The sequence below is a fragment of the Eriocheir sinensis genome, chromosome 59, assembly GCF_024679095.1.
Source record: "Eriocheir sinensis breed Jianghai 21 chromosome 59, ASM2467909v1, whole genome shotgun sequence".
In the NCBI taxonomy this organism is placed as follows: domain Eukaryota; kingdom Metazoa; phylum Arthropoda; class Malacostraca; order Decapoda; family Varunidae; genus Eriocheir; species Eriocheir sinensis.
This window is the reverse complement of record NC_066567.1, coordinates 914,146-930,964: the sequence shown is the minus strand read 5'-3', so window position 1 is coordinate 930,964 and position 16,819 is coordinate 914,146. Positions and strand designations below refer to the sequence as shown.

The following is a 16,819-nucleotide window of genomic DNA, read 5'->3' as shown; positions in this document are numbered from 1 at the left end:
GGATCATTTATTACTTGTCAATTTTATTAACAAAAGTCTCACATACTGTCTTGTCGGTGTTTTGTACACTATGTACAGGATTGCACAACACTGGCCGGCTGGCTGGCTGTGTCCTGGCTAGCTGTCCAGGACACGGCCTTGGCGGCTGACGCATCACTTCAACGTAATACCGTCGCCGCCTGGCCACTGGCCGGCAGCACCACCACTCACCCCCCGCCCGGCCAAGGCTTACACGTGAGCCAGTCATGCAGGCTGTCAGTGGCGGCAGAAATGACACACTTGTGTCTTGTTAAATTTGTTCCTCTTTACCATCTTCAACCAGAAGACAGGGAAGAGAAATATTTGTTGATATACATCCAGCAGCCTGTCCACCTCACCTGGCCCTGGCCAAGCACTGTCTATAATTATTGTGTATATATTAAAAATACTGTACTTGGTCTGGGGGCGACAAGGGCAGCGGCAAGGCATGGGAATGTGTCCTTTGCCCCTCCCCGCCAGCCCCCATTTGGCACTTTGTGTTGTGTGGCTCCTGACGCAGCCACACCCTCCCTCAGGCACACACACGTACGCTAATATCACAAGTTGGCGCATCTCCCAGGCGGCGGGAGTGTCACCAGCGTCTGTGGCACGTCGTGTCCATCGCACACACACACACACACACTGTCCCGCCGCCCGCTGGGCAGCCACAGTCTCTCCTTCACGCCGGAGCTGTTGGGTGTTGGCCCTCAGCGGTGTATTGCCCCAACTTGGCCTCCTTAGTGCTTGTAATAATGCCCATGCTCCCCGCCCCGCCCCGCCTACACCATGGTCACGTTGCGCACGCGCTTCTCGGAGGCGACCGAGGGCGTGGAGGAGTGCGGGTCGAGGGAGGCGTTGTCGTAGCCGTAGGGCTCAGGCGTGTACAGCACCTTGGGCTTGGGCGGGATGGGCGGCGGCACCTTGGTGGACCTGAGGGAGGCGTCGTAGGCGGGGTAGGCAGCGTAGGCCGGGGGGCCGTTGGAGGATGGCAGCAGGTCGCAGGACACTGACAGGAAGGAGTCCGAGGGCTGTGAGCTGATGTAGGAGCGGGCCTCCATGGGCACCGTGTAGGCCTCGGCGGGGTAGCCCTCGGCTGGGGGTGGGAAGCCCTCGGTGGGGGTGGGGTAGCCCTCAGTGGGGGTGGGGTAGCCATCGCTGGGGGCGGGGTAGTGGTCGGGGTAGGCGGCGTGGCGGTACTGGTACTGGCCGGCGTCGCCGTAGTACTCGGCGGGGCCAGAGGAGCCGCCGTAGCTCTTCTTGGTGGAGGCGCTGTGGTCGGAGGTGTTGTCGGAGCGCGCTGAGACGCTGCTGCGCTTCGCCCCGGCGTGGCCGCCCAGCAGCTGCGAGGCCGACCAAGACTCCACGGGGCTGATGTACTCCTTCTTGAGGCCGTCCTTCAGGGCCTCCTTGCTGTCGGGGAAGTCCGTGCCCTTGGAGGCCACCGTGACGGTGACGCTGTAGGCGTCCTGCGGGTCGTGCACCTTCTTGGCGGCGGCGGCCTTGCGGTGGCGACGGTGGGCGGCCGTGCAGTAGCACACGACGAGCGCCACCACCACGATGAAGCCGCCCACGCAGCCGAAGACCACAGCCAGCTGCCGCGTGTCCAGGGAGGAGAGGACGGGCGCCCCCGTGCCGTCCATCACGGCGGACGTGTTGGCGGGCGCGGCGGGGGCAGCAGAGGGGGCGGGGGCGGCCGTGGTGGTGGGCGGGGCCGGCACGTACACGGTCACGATGTTGCCGAGGGCGGCGGTGTTGCCCACCTCGTCCACGGCGTACAGGGACAGGTAACTCACGCGGTCGTACTCGTGCCACGCCACGGTGTGCTGCTGCTGCACGTTGGGGGAGGCCAGCGGCGCCGGCCAGTCCTCCAGCACCGTGCCGCCGCCCTCCAGCAGCTCCCGCTGGTCATGGGCGGCCTTCACCACGTAGCGCGCCGCCACGCCGTAGTCCAGGTCGCCGCCGGGCACCGTCCAGAAGAAGCCGACCTGGTTGTCGGTGTTGGGCAGCGGCGCGGCGCGCAGGTCCACCACGCGGGCGGGCGGCAGGGCGTCCCGGCTCGGGGCGGCGCCCACCACGTCCACCAGGCCCACCCGCACGTGACGCGCGAACTTGCTGTCCTCGACCTCGCCATTCACCTCCACCAGGACGCTGTAGGTGCCCGCGGTGAGGCCCGGCACCAGGCGGGAGTACACGCCATCACCACGACGCATGTCTGGACCTGAGGGGGAGAAGAGGGTTAGCATGGCGCGCGCACACACACACACACACACACACTTGAGGGTCACATCAGAACAAATGCACACCGTAACAGCCCTACAAAAGCCCTACAAACACGGCGGAGCTTGCCTGCCACCCACCCACCTGTGAGGCCGTTGTCGAGCAGCTGGACGCGGCGCGGCGGGTGCTGCGTGCCGTTGGTGGTGTAGCCGAGACGCGTGATGGTGGCGGTGACGGAGGCCTCCTGCACGCCCGCCACGCCCGCCGCCACCTCCGCGTACAGCGCGAGGGGACTGGAGATATCGCTAGCATTGACGATGCCGGCGGCGTGGCTGGTCCAGCCCCGCACGGTGATGCGGGGCACGTTGGGGCGGGGCCGGGGCCGCGAGGTGACCTGCACGTACAGCGCCTGGTGGGAGTCCGCACGGTTGGCCACCTTGTAGCGCCAGAGGCCCGGCACGACCTGCGCCTCCACCAGCCGCACGGTGATCATGTTCATGTTGGCATCCTCGGTCTGCATGTTGGCCGTGTCGATCACCTGCCCCTGGGGGCTCACCAGGTGGATCTGGTTGCCCACGTGCGTCACGTCGTAGTAGAAGATGGTGAACACCGTGTCGGCGCCGAGCGCGGCGTCCACCAGAAAGGTTCCCTCGGACACCGGCATGCGGCCGCCGGGGTGCTCCGTGGCGTGCACCTTGACGGGCAGTGCGGCGCGCCCCGCCACGCCGCCCAGGGCGTGGTACAGGGCGTCCAGCAGGTTGTAGTACATGCTCAGCTTGGAGTCCTCGCCGATGCCCTCGTCGGGCACGATGTAGGCCTGGCCTCCGGTGCGGGTGGCCAGCGTGGCCAGGCCGCCGTTGGGCCGCGGGTACTTCTCGGTGAGCGGGTACACGATGGTGTGCAGCGTCGCCTGCGCCGCCCCTAGGATATTCTCTGCTGCCCTGGCCTCGCTTTCGTCCAGGACGCCGCTGCCGCCCGCCACCAGCACCACATGGCCGCCCGGCCCGTCCTGGGCCAGCCGCCGCAGCGCCTCCTGCAGGCCGCACAGCACGCAGCGCCGGTGCTCGTCCTCCTGGGACGGGTTGCGGGGCAGCGAGGAGCCCACCTTCTCCCTGTTGGCTTCGGACAGCGTGGTCAGCGGGTGCTTGGTGGCCGCCACCGAGTCGAACACCACCAGGCCCACGCTGTACCCGTCGGGGATGTCGTACGTCACCAGCTTACGCACGGCCTTGCGCATGAAGTCCCAGCGCTTCTGCAGAGACAAAATGCGTTAGCAACGGGGCGACGAGGCCAAATGAGACGATACAAGTCCACAACATTCTCCCTCTGTGCACCCCCCTCCACCACCCCCACCCACCTGCACGTTCATCACATTGGTGTCCTCGACCAGCAGCACGATCCTGGGCGGCCGCGCTCGCACGTAGGTGAAGGTGACGTGGCCCTCCCTCAGGCCGCCCTCCACGTTCCTGCGGGAGAGAACAAACACTTGAAGACCCTCGTGGCAATGAACAGCAGGTGACGTCTGAAGTCCTCGTGTGTTTACATTCTCAGAAGAAAGTTAATGACGTGGAAAGAACGAGAAACAAAACTAAGAAAGAAGTCAACCTGGGTCATAAAGGGGCACAGATAAGGACAGGTGTTAAGTGTTCACCTGCCCTGTGTCACGTGAAGGGGCCGTGATAGTTACCTGTTGTTCTGGAAGTCGGGGCTGGCGCGCATCACCTCCCACACCGACTTGCCGCCGCAGATGAGGTTGTGACGCGTCGGGGCCCAGCGGTCGTGGCTCCCCTCGTCACAGAGATCGCGAACCTGCAACACCACAAGACCGTCACCACCACCGTAACAACATTCACCACCACCACAGTCATCACCTCTACCAACAACGTCACCACCTCCACCTCCACCACCGTTATGTCTCTCACGGTCTCACCAACACCAAAACAACAACACCATTCTCCCCCCCCCCCCCACACACACGCTAGTATCACCACCACCACCGCGAAAATACAATCACCCACACTATCACCACCATCACAACACCACAACGTCACCCACTGTCATCACCGCCACACTACAATCAACACCACACCACCACCATCATCACCACCACGTCCTAGAGTCACCACTACATCACCACCACCACCACCACCTTATAGTTCACGTATCCCAACTATTACATTGAAAAGAAAGAAAATAACAAGTAAAACCTCTGATATGACACTGCTTAATATACAACTATACTTCCTGTTAACTCCTAAGAATACAACTTCCCACGTTCAAATCCACAACAAGTGATTCAATTCAACTTTCTACATTCAATTCCACACCCACAAGTGATCCAATTCGCCTGCCATCACCGATCATTTACGCAATCATCACAATAAAACATGATAAGCAAAGACTACAGGCGCTACCACTTAAGCACAACAGGAATCAAACAGCAACAAAGTCCAAGTTCGGCTCGCGTGAACAAGTTGAGCAGGGACGGACGCACAACGCAAGCTCTCCCCGTTGCAAACAAGGAAGGCGACGATTGTAGTTGCGCCCACGTCAACACACAAAGGTTCAATGTCTCCTCCCCATCCCCCCTCCTCCTCCATCCACCTACGAGGCTACACGGTTATTTACGAGGCCAATTACGGCATGACTCGCTCTCCGCCGCCGCTGCTCCGACCCGCCGCCGCTGATGGCCCGCGGAAGGGAGTGTCACCTCCGTAGACTTTTATCCCCGCGCAGCGCCACCGACATTCTCAGCGCTAAGATGGAATTCGCGAGTTATTCTGAGGTTATGAGTATTCGTGCCTTTTGCCTCCCCTTCTCGTTAACTCGCACATCCCTCGTCACTTTGGGGTATTGACGGCGTGATGTTGTAGCAAGGAACGCAATGGGGGAATAGGAATGATGAATAGTTCGGTTATTTGGAAGTTATTTTGAGGATCCGTGGCTTCTCCTTCCTTAGTTAACTCGCACGCCTCTCGTCACCCTTCGCTATTGACGGCGTGAACGTATATCAAGGAACTCTAAGGTTATATGTCCGTCTGAGTCTATTCGTGGTCTCCTTTTTCCTTCCATATATAACTCACAAGCCTCTCGTCACCCTTGGATATTGACGGCGTGAACTTAAAGCAGAGACTCCAATGGGGGGAATACGCTAAGGTTATATGTCCGTCTGAGTCTATTCGTGGTCTCCTTTTTCCTTCCTTATATAACCCGCAAGCCTCTCGTCACCCTTGGATATTGACGGCGTGAACTTAAAGCAGATAACTCAATGGAGGATGCGAATACTGAACGCGCTGGTTATTTTAAGGTTATGCGTCCGTCTGAGTCTCTTCGTCTCCTTTTTCCTTCCTTATATAACCCGCAAGCCTCTCGTCACTCTGGGCTTATGATGGCGTGAACTTAAAGCAGAGAACTCAATGGGGGAATAGGAATCAACGAACGCGATTAGCTTTTACGTGTTTGTGACCTCGAGTGTGCTGGCGATGCTCGTTCACCCTCGCCGTCAGCACCTTCGGGTTTTGTATTATAGTTGATGACCTCAGTGTTGATCAGTCCTCCCTCTCTCTCTCGGCCGGGTCATCACAGCACCCCTGACCCTGAATATGCTGGGTATGCTTCTATACCCTAAACTCACCCTGACCCCTGACCTCCTATCATCACCCCCTCTATCACCCTCACCCCAATTCCTATCAAAATTATCCCATTCCCTATCACAATCACCCCCACCCCGATCACCCTATCACCCCTCTCACCCTTCACCCGCTATCATCATCACCCCTCCCCCTCGCCCCCCCTGATCACCCTCACCAAGACTCCCCGCTCCGAGCCTCTTAATCACCGCTAACAAGACGCCGCAGTCACGCAAAAGAAACAATTAAGAGACGCGGCAAGGCGGGCGTGTCGGGCGGCGGGTGTGCTGGGTGAGGGGGGAGGGGCGGGGGAGCGGGCGGGTCTCTTCACCACCCTCAGGAACGCCAAACACAGCACCGGCAGCGTCTCGGCTCAGTGGTGGGGCGGTGGGTCTTCAGGTGGTGATGGTGGTGATGGTGCCGCACCCAATCACTATACGGCTATGTCATGGAGGTAATAAGGGGCTATGTGGTCCCCGAGTAATGGCGCTTGGCTGTGGCTTCAAGACTATCCATGGGGTGCTCTGGAAAATACTCTGATTCCCACGTAGAATTACTTGAAATGACTCTAACCTAACCAACCAGATACTCACTTAAAATTACTTGAAATGACTCTAATCTAGCCTTACCTATATTTACCTAACTTAACCTAACCTAACTGGAAATTTACATGGGCGTCCGCAGGGGGGGGCAAGGGGGGGCATTTGCCCCCCCCTGGAAAATAAAAAAATTGAAAAAATTACATGGAAAATACAAAATGAATAAAAGAACATAAACATTTCTCACCAGTTCATTCAGTTAGAGTAGATTACTACTCTCGGAACACAAATTGAAAATTTTGTTAATGAAATAAAATGAAAGAACAGACTCTGTTACTTCTATGTCGATGCCTGTTTGTATCAGACATGCCTGAGCTCTGAACATTTCCCAGTCTGATTGGTTCATGTAGAGTTAATTCTTAATTGATAGAATAATGTAGTTGTTGTAAAATAATTTTTCCGAAATATTTGTTTTTCTTCAATTTTCTCTACCGGAGAAAATGTAACTGAGCTACTCTGTCAGATGAAAAGTGCCACCCATTTTCATCTCTAGCTCTCCTCTGGGAGCAAAATTTTTTCGGGGGGGGGAGGGACCTCCTCCCTCCTCCTCCCCAGGACAGCAATCTCAGGAGTCAGGACAACATTGACGCCTAACTGGAAAATACTCTGATTCCCACGTAGAATTACTTGAAATGACTCTAACCTAACCAAACCAGATACTCACTTAAAATTACTTAAAATTACTTGAAATGACTCTAATCTAGCCTTACCTAAATTTACCTAACTTAACCTAACTGGAAAATACTCTGATTCCCACTTAAAATTACTTGAAATGACTAACCAAATCAAACCAAATCTAGCCTAACCTAAATTTACCTAACTTAACCTAACCTGACCTGGCCTAACGCAGCCTGCCCCGTTCAAGAGTCAGCGCCACATACCAGTAGAGAGATAGGAAATACGAGTTCCTTTCCCCCACCCACCCCGCCCCGCCCCGCCCTACTCGGCAAGATCAGGATTGCTACGCCCGCTACGCAGTCGCTCTCCGCTGTAGATTTATTGCCCATTGTCACTAATGAACGTGAAAATTAACTGAAAGCAAGCAGGGGTTGAGATGCGACTAAAAGTAATGATTTCAATATCCTCATCAACTAGGCCGTGATGCGGATATAAGTTATTTCACTAAGCTCCGTCCCAGTCTATTTTTAATTTTTCTTCATCCTGACCACCTCATTATACGGAGGACCGAACCGCGGCGCTCACTGCCAAACAAACGGCCGCGGTGCACACGACGCTCGGGGGCGGTCAATGGATGAATACACTGGAAAAGACTGCGACGCCTTTCACGGGACGAGCAACGCGCCGCGCCCCGCTGCTCACCTCGCGGCGCCCACCCCGCTCACCGCAGGGCTCCCGCGCGGCGACGATGAAGCATTGTAACAGGCAGACTAAAAATTCTGAGAACGTAAAGGAGCGATAGGACTGCCCACTGAAGCCGTGTACTCACCGAGGGCAGCTCCGGGAAGGCCATGAAGGATGACGTGAGGCCGGGGTCGTCCTCCGGCGTGAGGCTGAAGGGGCAGGAGAGGTTGGCGGGGTCACAGTTGGCGCTGGGGACGAGTGGAAGGTTGGCGCAGGTGGTGGGCCTCCAGGAGCCGTCGGGGGCGCGGTGGTGCGGCGGGTGGACGGGGCTGCCCGCCACGCCCTCCTCCTCGAACACGCCGTAGCGGTACTGCAGCCACGCCTGGGCCAACAGTCGCCCTGCAACACAGAGAAAGAAGCAATTAATTTTTTGGCCGCAGCGCCAGGGGCTGTGGGTGCGAGGGTCGTGGGAGAGTGTCCTCCCGCGCTGCCCCGCCGCCGCAGGCTCCGCGGCCGCGTAATGCCTTCTAATGGCCGAAAAATGGTTCCTAAACAGTGGGCATGTGCCGCTCGGAACGCCGCGGCGGAAAATTGTCGGCCGGACGGTAGGCTGAGTGACGGCCGCTTCCCTTACCGCACCTCCGTAACCCTCGGCTCCCGGATGTGCTGAGCCTAAAAAAGGTGACGAGGAAATGGGCCGCCGATGAGGTGGTGCTGCTGGCCTGCCGCGTCCTGAGGCCTGGCCGCCCTGCGCTGCCTGGCATTCGCGGTCTAGGCAGCGGGTCGCGGCGGGCCTCGCAGCCTCCCAGCCCGGGTTTCCTGGGAACGATGTGCTCAGCCTCTCCAGCGACCCTGCCCCGCGGGGCAACGGCACCTCCATCTTCCCTAAGGAACAAACGACCTGTTCAGCCTAAGCGGCCGCGACCCACGCGAGGCTGCGGCCCGCTAAGTGCCGCCCGCGGCCCCGGCGGCGGGGAGCGGCAGGCGGCGAGGCCTCGCGCTGCGCGTCTTTGTGTGCCGCGGCGATGGCCATCAGGCGGCGGGCCCATGTTGATTTAGGACGCCCGGCCGGTGTGTGCCTCGCGTGGCGGCGTGACCACCGGGGCGGCGAGGCGCAGGGTGCCAGCGAGGGGCGCCGTGGCCATGCGGGGTCACGCGCCAGCACGGGGGGCGCGGCGACCCTCATTAGCGGCCCTTTGAGCCGAGGCCATGGGGTCGCCAAGCTGCGCGACACACCACCACCTGACCCGGCCCCGACGACCCCGCCGCGCCCCGGACGGAGGCCCCTCAGCCGAGGCGTCATCGTCGTGTAGGCCAACACCTTGGGCAAGTGTCCCGCTCAGAGACTACCCTTCCCCCACCCCGCCCCGCCCCGCGCCACCTGCCGGACGGGGCGGGCTGCCGGGGCCCCGTCGCGGCGCCACAATGGGGTGTTTGTTGTGCTGCGCGTCGCGACTCAAACGGACATAATTGAACTCAGTTTTCGCCGCGACGCGGCCTGAATGTGGCCTAAGTGGCGCTGCGCCGCGGACACTCTTCTCCGAGGCCCGTAAGAAGGAAGACCCATTGTGCCGCTGATTACAAAATATGGCATTCCTCCCGCGGCGGCGCGGCTCGCCCGTGTGGCGGGGCGGCGGAGAGGCGGCGGCGGCCAGGCAGCCCGGCGGGCACCGGCCCGACCCACGGGGCGACGGGGCGGCAGCGGGGAGGTCGTGAAGCAGCGATTCTGCCCCACTACCGTGTGTGTGTGTGTGTGTGTGTGTGTGTGTGTGTGTGTGTGTGTGTGTGTGCGCGCGCGCATTTCGCTTCCCCAGTGTGCCGAGGCGGGTCCCCCCTTGCCTTGTGTCACGGCCGCCATCAGCCACAGGAGCCGCCAACGCCTCGCTGCCCAACACGGGCGGCGCCGCACATTAAAGAAAACATAAATAACTGGGTCGGCTGAGACGGAGGGGAGGCCCGCGGCGGCGAGCGGCCTGCCTCTGTTGTGCCAAGGCTCGAGAGTAATTTCTCCCGGAACGGCACAAAACACTCCGCGGCGCCCGTCACAGCGCGGCGGCGGCGGCGTGGCGCTGGTGAGGGACAGGACAAACATCATTTCGACCCTCCCCCCCTGCACCTGTCCGTCGCCGCCGCCCCACATTCCGAGAAAGGGAAATCGCCTCCACAAACAACATTACAGTGCACTAAAACCAACGTCGTTAAGCGTTGGCCGAAAAGTGCTTCTATAAAATGTCTTTACGGCGCTACCGAGGCGGAGCAGCGGCGGCGGCTGACGATGGCGGACGCCGTTCCCGGCTGGCACACGGCGGACACAAATTAAGATAAAGCCAGCCTCCAGTGCCACTCCCGGCCCGAATGTGTAAAGGAGGAGATCCCCGCGCGATAGGCCGCCGGTCGCCGCTTTACATTCAGGGCGCGGGGGCAGGAGGCGCCGCGAGACTATATACGGCGGGGCGACTTGGTCTTCCTCGGGCCCGGCTGCCTACTAATGCCCGACCGCGCCCGTCCACGCCCTCCAAGTAGTAATTATAGAAAACTTGGGCAGGATTCGGCGTAAACAATGACCGGGAGGAGGCACCAGCGCGGAGACAAAGGACCGCATTATTAAACACCTCGAGACAAAAGTACATCAATTCTACAAGGCTCTCGCAGGCGTTATAGGGGTTCCCAAGGGTGGTTTCATGGCCTTAGCGGTAGTTTTGGAAGGACTCTACGCCGTGGACGGGGAAAACGGACCGCATTATTAAACACCTGGAAACATAAATACAACAATTCTACAAGGCTCTCGCAGGCGTTAAAGGGGTTCCCAAGGGTGGTTTCATGGCCTTAGCGGTAGTTTTGGAAGGAATCTACGCCGTGAACGGGGAAAACACGCATGAAAACCCGATATATCTCCTCTACAGCCTTTGAAAACAGTCGTAACAAGCGCCCGAAGTGTCACAATACGAGACAAAGACCCACAGACACTTCGGCTCTCAAAACAAATATCTCCAAAGTCCGAAAAGAAGATCAGTCGGGTTCTGAAGCGTTTCCTAGGCTCATGGTATACAGAAGAAGGGTTAAACTACCACCAGGCTCACAAAACTACCCTTGAAAATACCCACAACAACCTCTACGAAAGCCTTATCAGATCAGTCGGGTTCTGAAGTGTTTCCAAGGTTCATGGTATACAAGAGAAGGCTCAAACTACCATTAGGCTCACAAAACCACCCTTGGAAATACCCACAACCTCTACGAAAGCCTTATCATATGTGGGTAAGCCCCTTGGGTAAGCCTGTTAGCCCCGAGAGGTTTAAGAAAATGAGCCTCGGGTGTAGACGCAGAGTTATCCAAGAGTTTATATTCCTCGCACACAGATTCGAGACACAATCCGGTAGTGGGCATATCGATCCTTTTTTGGGGGGTTAGCGGAGACTGGTTGGGGTAATCTTAATTCAAATTTATGAGGAGCAGAGATGAAGGGAGATGAGGCGACGGAAGGGAAGGGAAGGGAGGCTGGTTGAAGGGAAGAAGGGAGATGAGGAGCAGAGATGAAGGAGACGAGGGAAAGGAAGGGAGGATGGGGTAGGCAAGGGAGGGAGATGAGGAAGGGAGGCTGAGGGAGGGAAGGGAGATGAAGGATTGAAAAGAGAATAGAATAAAAAAGATGAACTGATTAGCATTACGAGAGAGAGAGAGAGAGAGAGAGAGAGAGAGAGAGAGAGAGAGAGAGAGAGAGAGAGAGAGAGAGAGAGAGAGAGAGAGAGAGAGAGAGAGAGAGAGAGAGAGAGAGAGAGAATACCAAAAACAATAAAATACAAAGAAAAAAGAAAAGATTACAAACTATGCCATAACAGACAGACAGATAGATAGATAGATAGAAAGATGGAGAGAAAAATAGAAGATAGTCAAAAGAAGAAAGCACTGAAGTCACCACCATCACCATCACCATCATCACCATCATCACCACCACCACCACCATCATCACCACCACCACCACCACCACCACACTCACCGTTGTCCCCGGCGAAGGATGTGTTCTGAAGCAGCAGCTCATGCCCCAGAGACACATAGTCCCCCGTGTGGCCGCAGCCCTGGGTGTGGAGCGTCCAGGGGCGGGGGCCGTGGCGGGGGTGCCTATTCTGGGTCACACGAAGGTCCGCGGAGTCCCAGGTCTCCCGGGTGGCGTTCTGCAAGGCGGTGAGGGAGGGACAGGCGGCGGGGGTCCAGGTGGGAGGAACCAGCACCCGAACCTGTCTGAAGTGCGCCCGTCCTCGTGAAGCGCCGAAGATCACACTGGAGGCTGCGCGAATCACCTCCTGCAGAAGGAGAATGATCGGGTTACATTGTGAAGCACAGAGAAGAGATTCAGGTCATGAGAACCGGCTAATCTCCCTTGCATTTGTGATCAGATTATGTATCATCTATTTTGGGGGGTTTATATCATGGCACAAATTTGGCCCGTCGCTGCTACACGGTAAAGCCACAAATTTGGCCCATCGCTGCTACACGGTAAAGTCACAAATCTGGCCCATCGCTGCTACACGGTAAAGCCACAAATTTAGCCCGTCGCTGCTACACGGTAAAGCCACAAATTTGGCCCGTCGCTGCTACACGGTAAAGGCACAAATTTGGCCCGTCGCTGCTACACGGTAAAGCCACAAATTTGACCCGTCGCTGCTACACGGTAAAGCCACAAATTTGGCCCGTCGCTGGTACACGGTAAAGCTACAAATTTGGCCCGTCGCTGCTACACGGTAAAGCCACAAATTTGGCCCGTCGCTGCTACACGGTAAAGCCACAAATTTGGCCCGTCGCTGCTACATGGTAAAGCCACAAATTTGACCCGTCGCTGCTACACGGTTAAGAACAACAATCACACTATTCTTTCACCTGCATACTTCAAAACAAACATCCTTATTCTTTCTCCACCCTTCAAGACAACTCCACACAACACATTCTTCCACCTGCATACTTCAAAACAAACATCCTAATTCTTTCTCTACCCTTCAAGACAACTTCCATTCACCTGCATACCTCAAAACAACCCTTCTTTTTCTTTCTTCATCCTTCAAGACAACTTCACTCAACAACAGCAATAAGGACATGGGCGATAACAAGAACAGGAGCTGCTTCATAATTAAACAAGTCTTCCATCCGAGGAGAGGAGAATGAGAACAAGAAGATGGAATTTCCTCGCATTGTCGTAAAGTGGAAAGTGGAGACCTCGAGTACATTGTCTCCTTTTCCTTTTTTTTTTTTGTGTATCCTTCAAACCTGCTGCCTCTCATCACACACACACACACACACACACACACACACACACACACACACACACACACACACACACACACACACACACGCACAGTTGGTTTAAGCCTCAACATCTGGTCAAATATTTGCAGTTCTAGTTTTCTGGAGGAAGAGGAGGAGGAGGAGGAGGTGAAATTAGGGTGTGTTCAGAGTACAGTGGTGGTGGTGGAGTGGTATGTGGAGGGAGAGGCATGATGGAGGAGGAGGAGGAGGAGGAGCTGTTCAGGAATGTTTAAAAAAATAATTAGACGAGATATTAGAGTGACTCGCAAATCTTCCACTACTACTACTACTACTACTACTACTACTACTACTACTACTACTACTACTACTACCCATACTTCTAACCTTCCCTCTCTCATCCTCCCTTATTTCTCCTCTCCCTTCTATCTTCCTCTCTCCCTTACTTAACCTGCTCCTCTCCCTCCTTCTCTCTCTCTCTCTCTCTCTCTCTCTCTCTCTCTCTCTCCCCCTCATTACCTAACTTGCTCCCCTCCCTCATTCTTCTTTCTCTCATTCTCTCCCTCCCTCACCAAGCCCACATTCTCTCCCTCCTTCTCTCTTCTCTCCCTCTCTCCCTCCCAATTATGGTCCAAACTGTCTGAGGACGCCGCAAATTAATTCTGGTGCAGAGAGAGAGAGAGAGAGAGAGAGAGAGAGAGAGAGAGAGAGAGAGAGAGAGAGAGAGAGAGAGATGGACATAGAACAAGATTGGAGCTGATAGAACACACCCACTACGAGGAAGAAGAAGAAGAAGAAGAAGAAGAAGAAGAAGAAGGAATTGATGATGAAGACCAGGAAGAGTAACAACAACAACAACAACAACAAAAAAAAAAAAAAAACATTAAACAAACATACATTTCACAAACACCAAAGCAATAATTCTTCTGTACCTCAAAACAACAACAACAACAACAACAACAACAACAACAACACATTTACAGTACAATATTTTTCTTCATATTTTTCTACCTTCATTTTTTTCTTCCTTTCTTTCTTTCTTTCTCCTCTAAGCAAACAGGGACATTTTTTTTTTTACATTGTTTTCCTACTTACATTTTTTTACCTTATTTTTTTACTAATTTTCTTCTTTTCCTTTCTTTCTTTCTTCTCCTCCTCCTCTTCCTCTTCTTCTTAAACACACACTTAGATACTTTTTTTAACATTTTCCTACTTATATTTTTTTTTACCTTCCTTTTTCTTCCTTTTCTTTCTTAATTTCTCCTCTAAGCAAATATTTACATACCTTTTTTTACTAAATTTTCTCTCTTCCTTTCTTTCTTATCTCCTCCTCCTCCTCCTCCTCTTCTTCTTAAACACACACTTACATACTTTTTTTACATTATTTCTCTACATATGTTCTTCTATCTTCCTTTTTCTCTCTTTCTCCTCCTTCATACATTTATATTACATTTTCCTACCATCCTTTCTCTTATCTCTCCTCCTCTTCCTCCTCCTCCTACTCTTCAAAGCAACCATGAACATACTTTTTTTATCCTCTGGACAAGCGCCATAACTTCTTGAGCAGCCCCGGCCTTGAGAACCTGCCTAGACTCTTCACCTGCAACTAATTAGAGAAGGCAGGTGTGGCTCTCCCCAGGTAAGGTCCTAAAGTAAAGCCTGCATATTTAAGCGTATTGGGCCCGTGATTAACTTAACAAGGCTTTCGTAAGAGTTTGGGTCATTTCCAGGGGTATTTTTATGACCCTGGTGGTAGTTTAACCCTTCTTCTGTACCATGAACCCAAGCACACACACATTTGCCAAGGCTTTCAAGGGAGTTTGGGGCATTTTCAGGGGTATTTTTATGACCCTGGTGGTAGTTTAACCCTTCTTCTGTACCATGAACCCAAGCACACACACATTTGCCAAGGCTTTCAAGGGAGTTTGGGGCATTTTCAGGGGTAGTTTTATGACCCTGGTAGTTTAACCTTCTTCTGTACCATGAACCCAAGAACACACATTTGCCAAGGCTTTCAAGGGAGTTTGGGGCATTTTCAGGGTAGTTTTATGACCCTCGTGATAGTTTAACCCTTCTTCTGTACCATGAACCCAAGCACACACACATTTGCCAAGGCTTTCAAGGGAGTTTGGGGCATTTTCAGGGGTAGTTTTATGACCCTGGTGGTAGTTCGACCCTTCCTCAGTACCATGAACCCAAGCACACACACATTTGCCAAGGCTTTCAAGGGAGTTTGGGGCATTTTCAGGGGTAGTTTTATGACCCTGGTGGTAGTTTAACCCTTCTTCTGTACCATGAACCCAAGCACACACACATTTGCCAAGGCTTTCAAGGGAGTTTGGGGCATTTTCTGGGGTATTTTTATGACCCTCGTGGTAGTTTAACCCTTCTTCTGTACCATGAACCCAAGCACACACACATTTGCCAAGGCTTTCAAGGGAGTTTGGGGCATTTTCAGGGGTATTTTTATGACCCTGGTGGTAGTTCGACCCTTCCTCAGTACCATGAACCCAAGCACACACACATTTGCCAAGGCTTTCAAGGGAGTTTGGGGCATTTTCTGGGGTAGTTTTATGACCCTGGTGGTAGTTTAACCCTTCTTCTGTACCATGAACCCAAGCACACACACATTTGCCAAGGCTTTCAAGGGAGTTTGGGGCATTTTCTGGGATAGTTTCATGACCCTGGTGGTAGTTCGACCCTTCCTCAGTACCATGAACCCAAGCACACACACATTTGCCAAGGCTTTCAAGGGAGTTTGGGGCATTTTCAGGGGTAGTTTTATGACCCTGGTGGTAGTTCGACCCTTCTTCTGTACCCTGAATCTAAGAACACATATTTGCCAAGGCTTTCAAGGGAGTTTGGGGCATTTTCAGGGGTAGTTTTATGACCCTGGTGGTAGTTCGACCCTTCTTCTGTACCCTGAATCTAAGAACACATATTTGCCAAGGTTTTCAAGGGAGTTTGGGGCATTTTCCACACATTTGCCAAGGCTTTCAAGGGAGTTTGGGGCATTTTCTGGGGTAGTTTTATGACCCTGGTGGTAGTTCGACCCTTCCTCAGTACCATGAACCCAAGTACACATATTAGACAAGGCTTTCGTGGGAGTTTTGGGGCATTTCCAGGGATAGTTTCATGGCCCTGGTGGTAGTGTGCCCCTTCTTCTGTACCCTGGACCTAAACACACATATTTGACAAAGCTTTCGTGGGAGTCTGGGGCATTTTTTTGGGTAGTTTCATGACCCTTCCTCTGTACCATGAAGCTAAAGAAACACTCATAGAACCCGATTGATCTCCTTTTCGGCCTCTTTTTCCTCCCCCTCCTCTTCCTCTTATTCTTTCTCTTCCTCCTCTTTCTTTTTATTTTCTCTTCCTCCTCCTCCTCCTCCTCCTTATTTTGTTGTTATTCTCCTCTTTCTCCTTTTTTTCCCTCTTCTCCCTTTTGTTTTTATGTTCATCCTCTTATTCCTCCTCCTCCTCCTCCTCCTCTTCCTTGCCTTCGTCTTCCTCCTCCTCCTCCTCCTCCTCCTCCTCCTCCTCCTCGCTTTCTTATCTTACAATCTTCTTACTTTTCCTCCTTTCATTTATTTTCTCGTTCTCTTTTCCTCTTAACAATTCTCTCTCTCTCTCTCTCTCTCTCTCTCTCTCTCTCTCTCTCCTCCGGCGCTAGCATGATGGAAGGGGAACGCGGCAATTACACACACACACACACACACACACACACACACACACACACACACACACACACACACACACACACACACACACACACACACCTGAAGTCATACCTGGCCATTGAAA

General features: G+C 54.3%; 1 protein-coding gene across 1 annotated transcript in view; it reads right to left on the bottom strand.

Moving 5' to 3' along the window:
• Window positions 1–6: 6 nt before the first annotated feature.
• LOC126985261 (calcium-activated chloride channel regulator 1-like) overlaps window positions 7–16,819 on the bottom strand; it is a 40,167-nt gene continuing 23,354 nt past the window's right edge. Inside the window, exons 2-7 of the mRNA XM_050839894.1 lie at window positions 11,760–12,063; window positions 7,911–8,164; window positions 3,923–4,044; window positions 3,593–3,701; window positions 2,380–3,487; window positions 7–2,236 (exon numbers count right to left, since the gene is read on the bottom strand). Coding sequence (XP_050695851.1) covers window positions 798–2,236; window positions 2,380–3,487; window positions 3,593–3,701; window positions 3,923–4,044; window positions 7,911–8,164; window positions 11,760–12,063 — 3,336 coding nt within the window. The 3' untranslated portion in view covers window positions 7–797. The remainder of the gene's footprint in view (window positions 2,237–2,379; window positions 3,488–3,592; window positions 3,702–3,922; window positions 4,045–7,910; window positions 8,165–11,759; window positions 12,064–16,819) is intronic.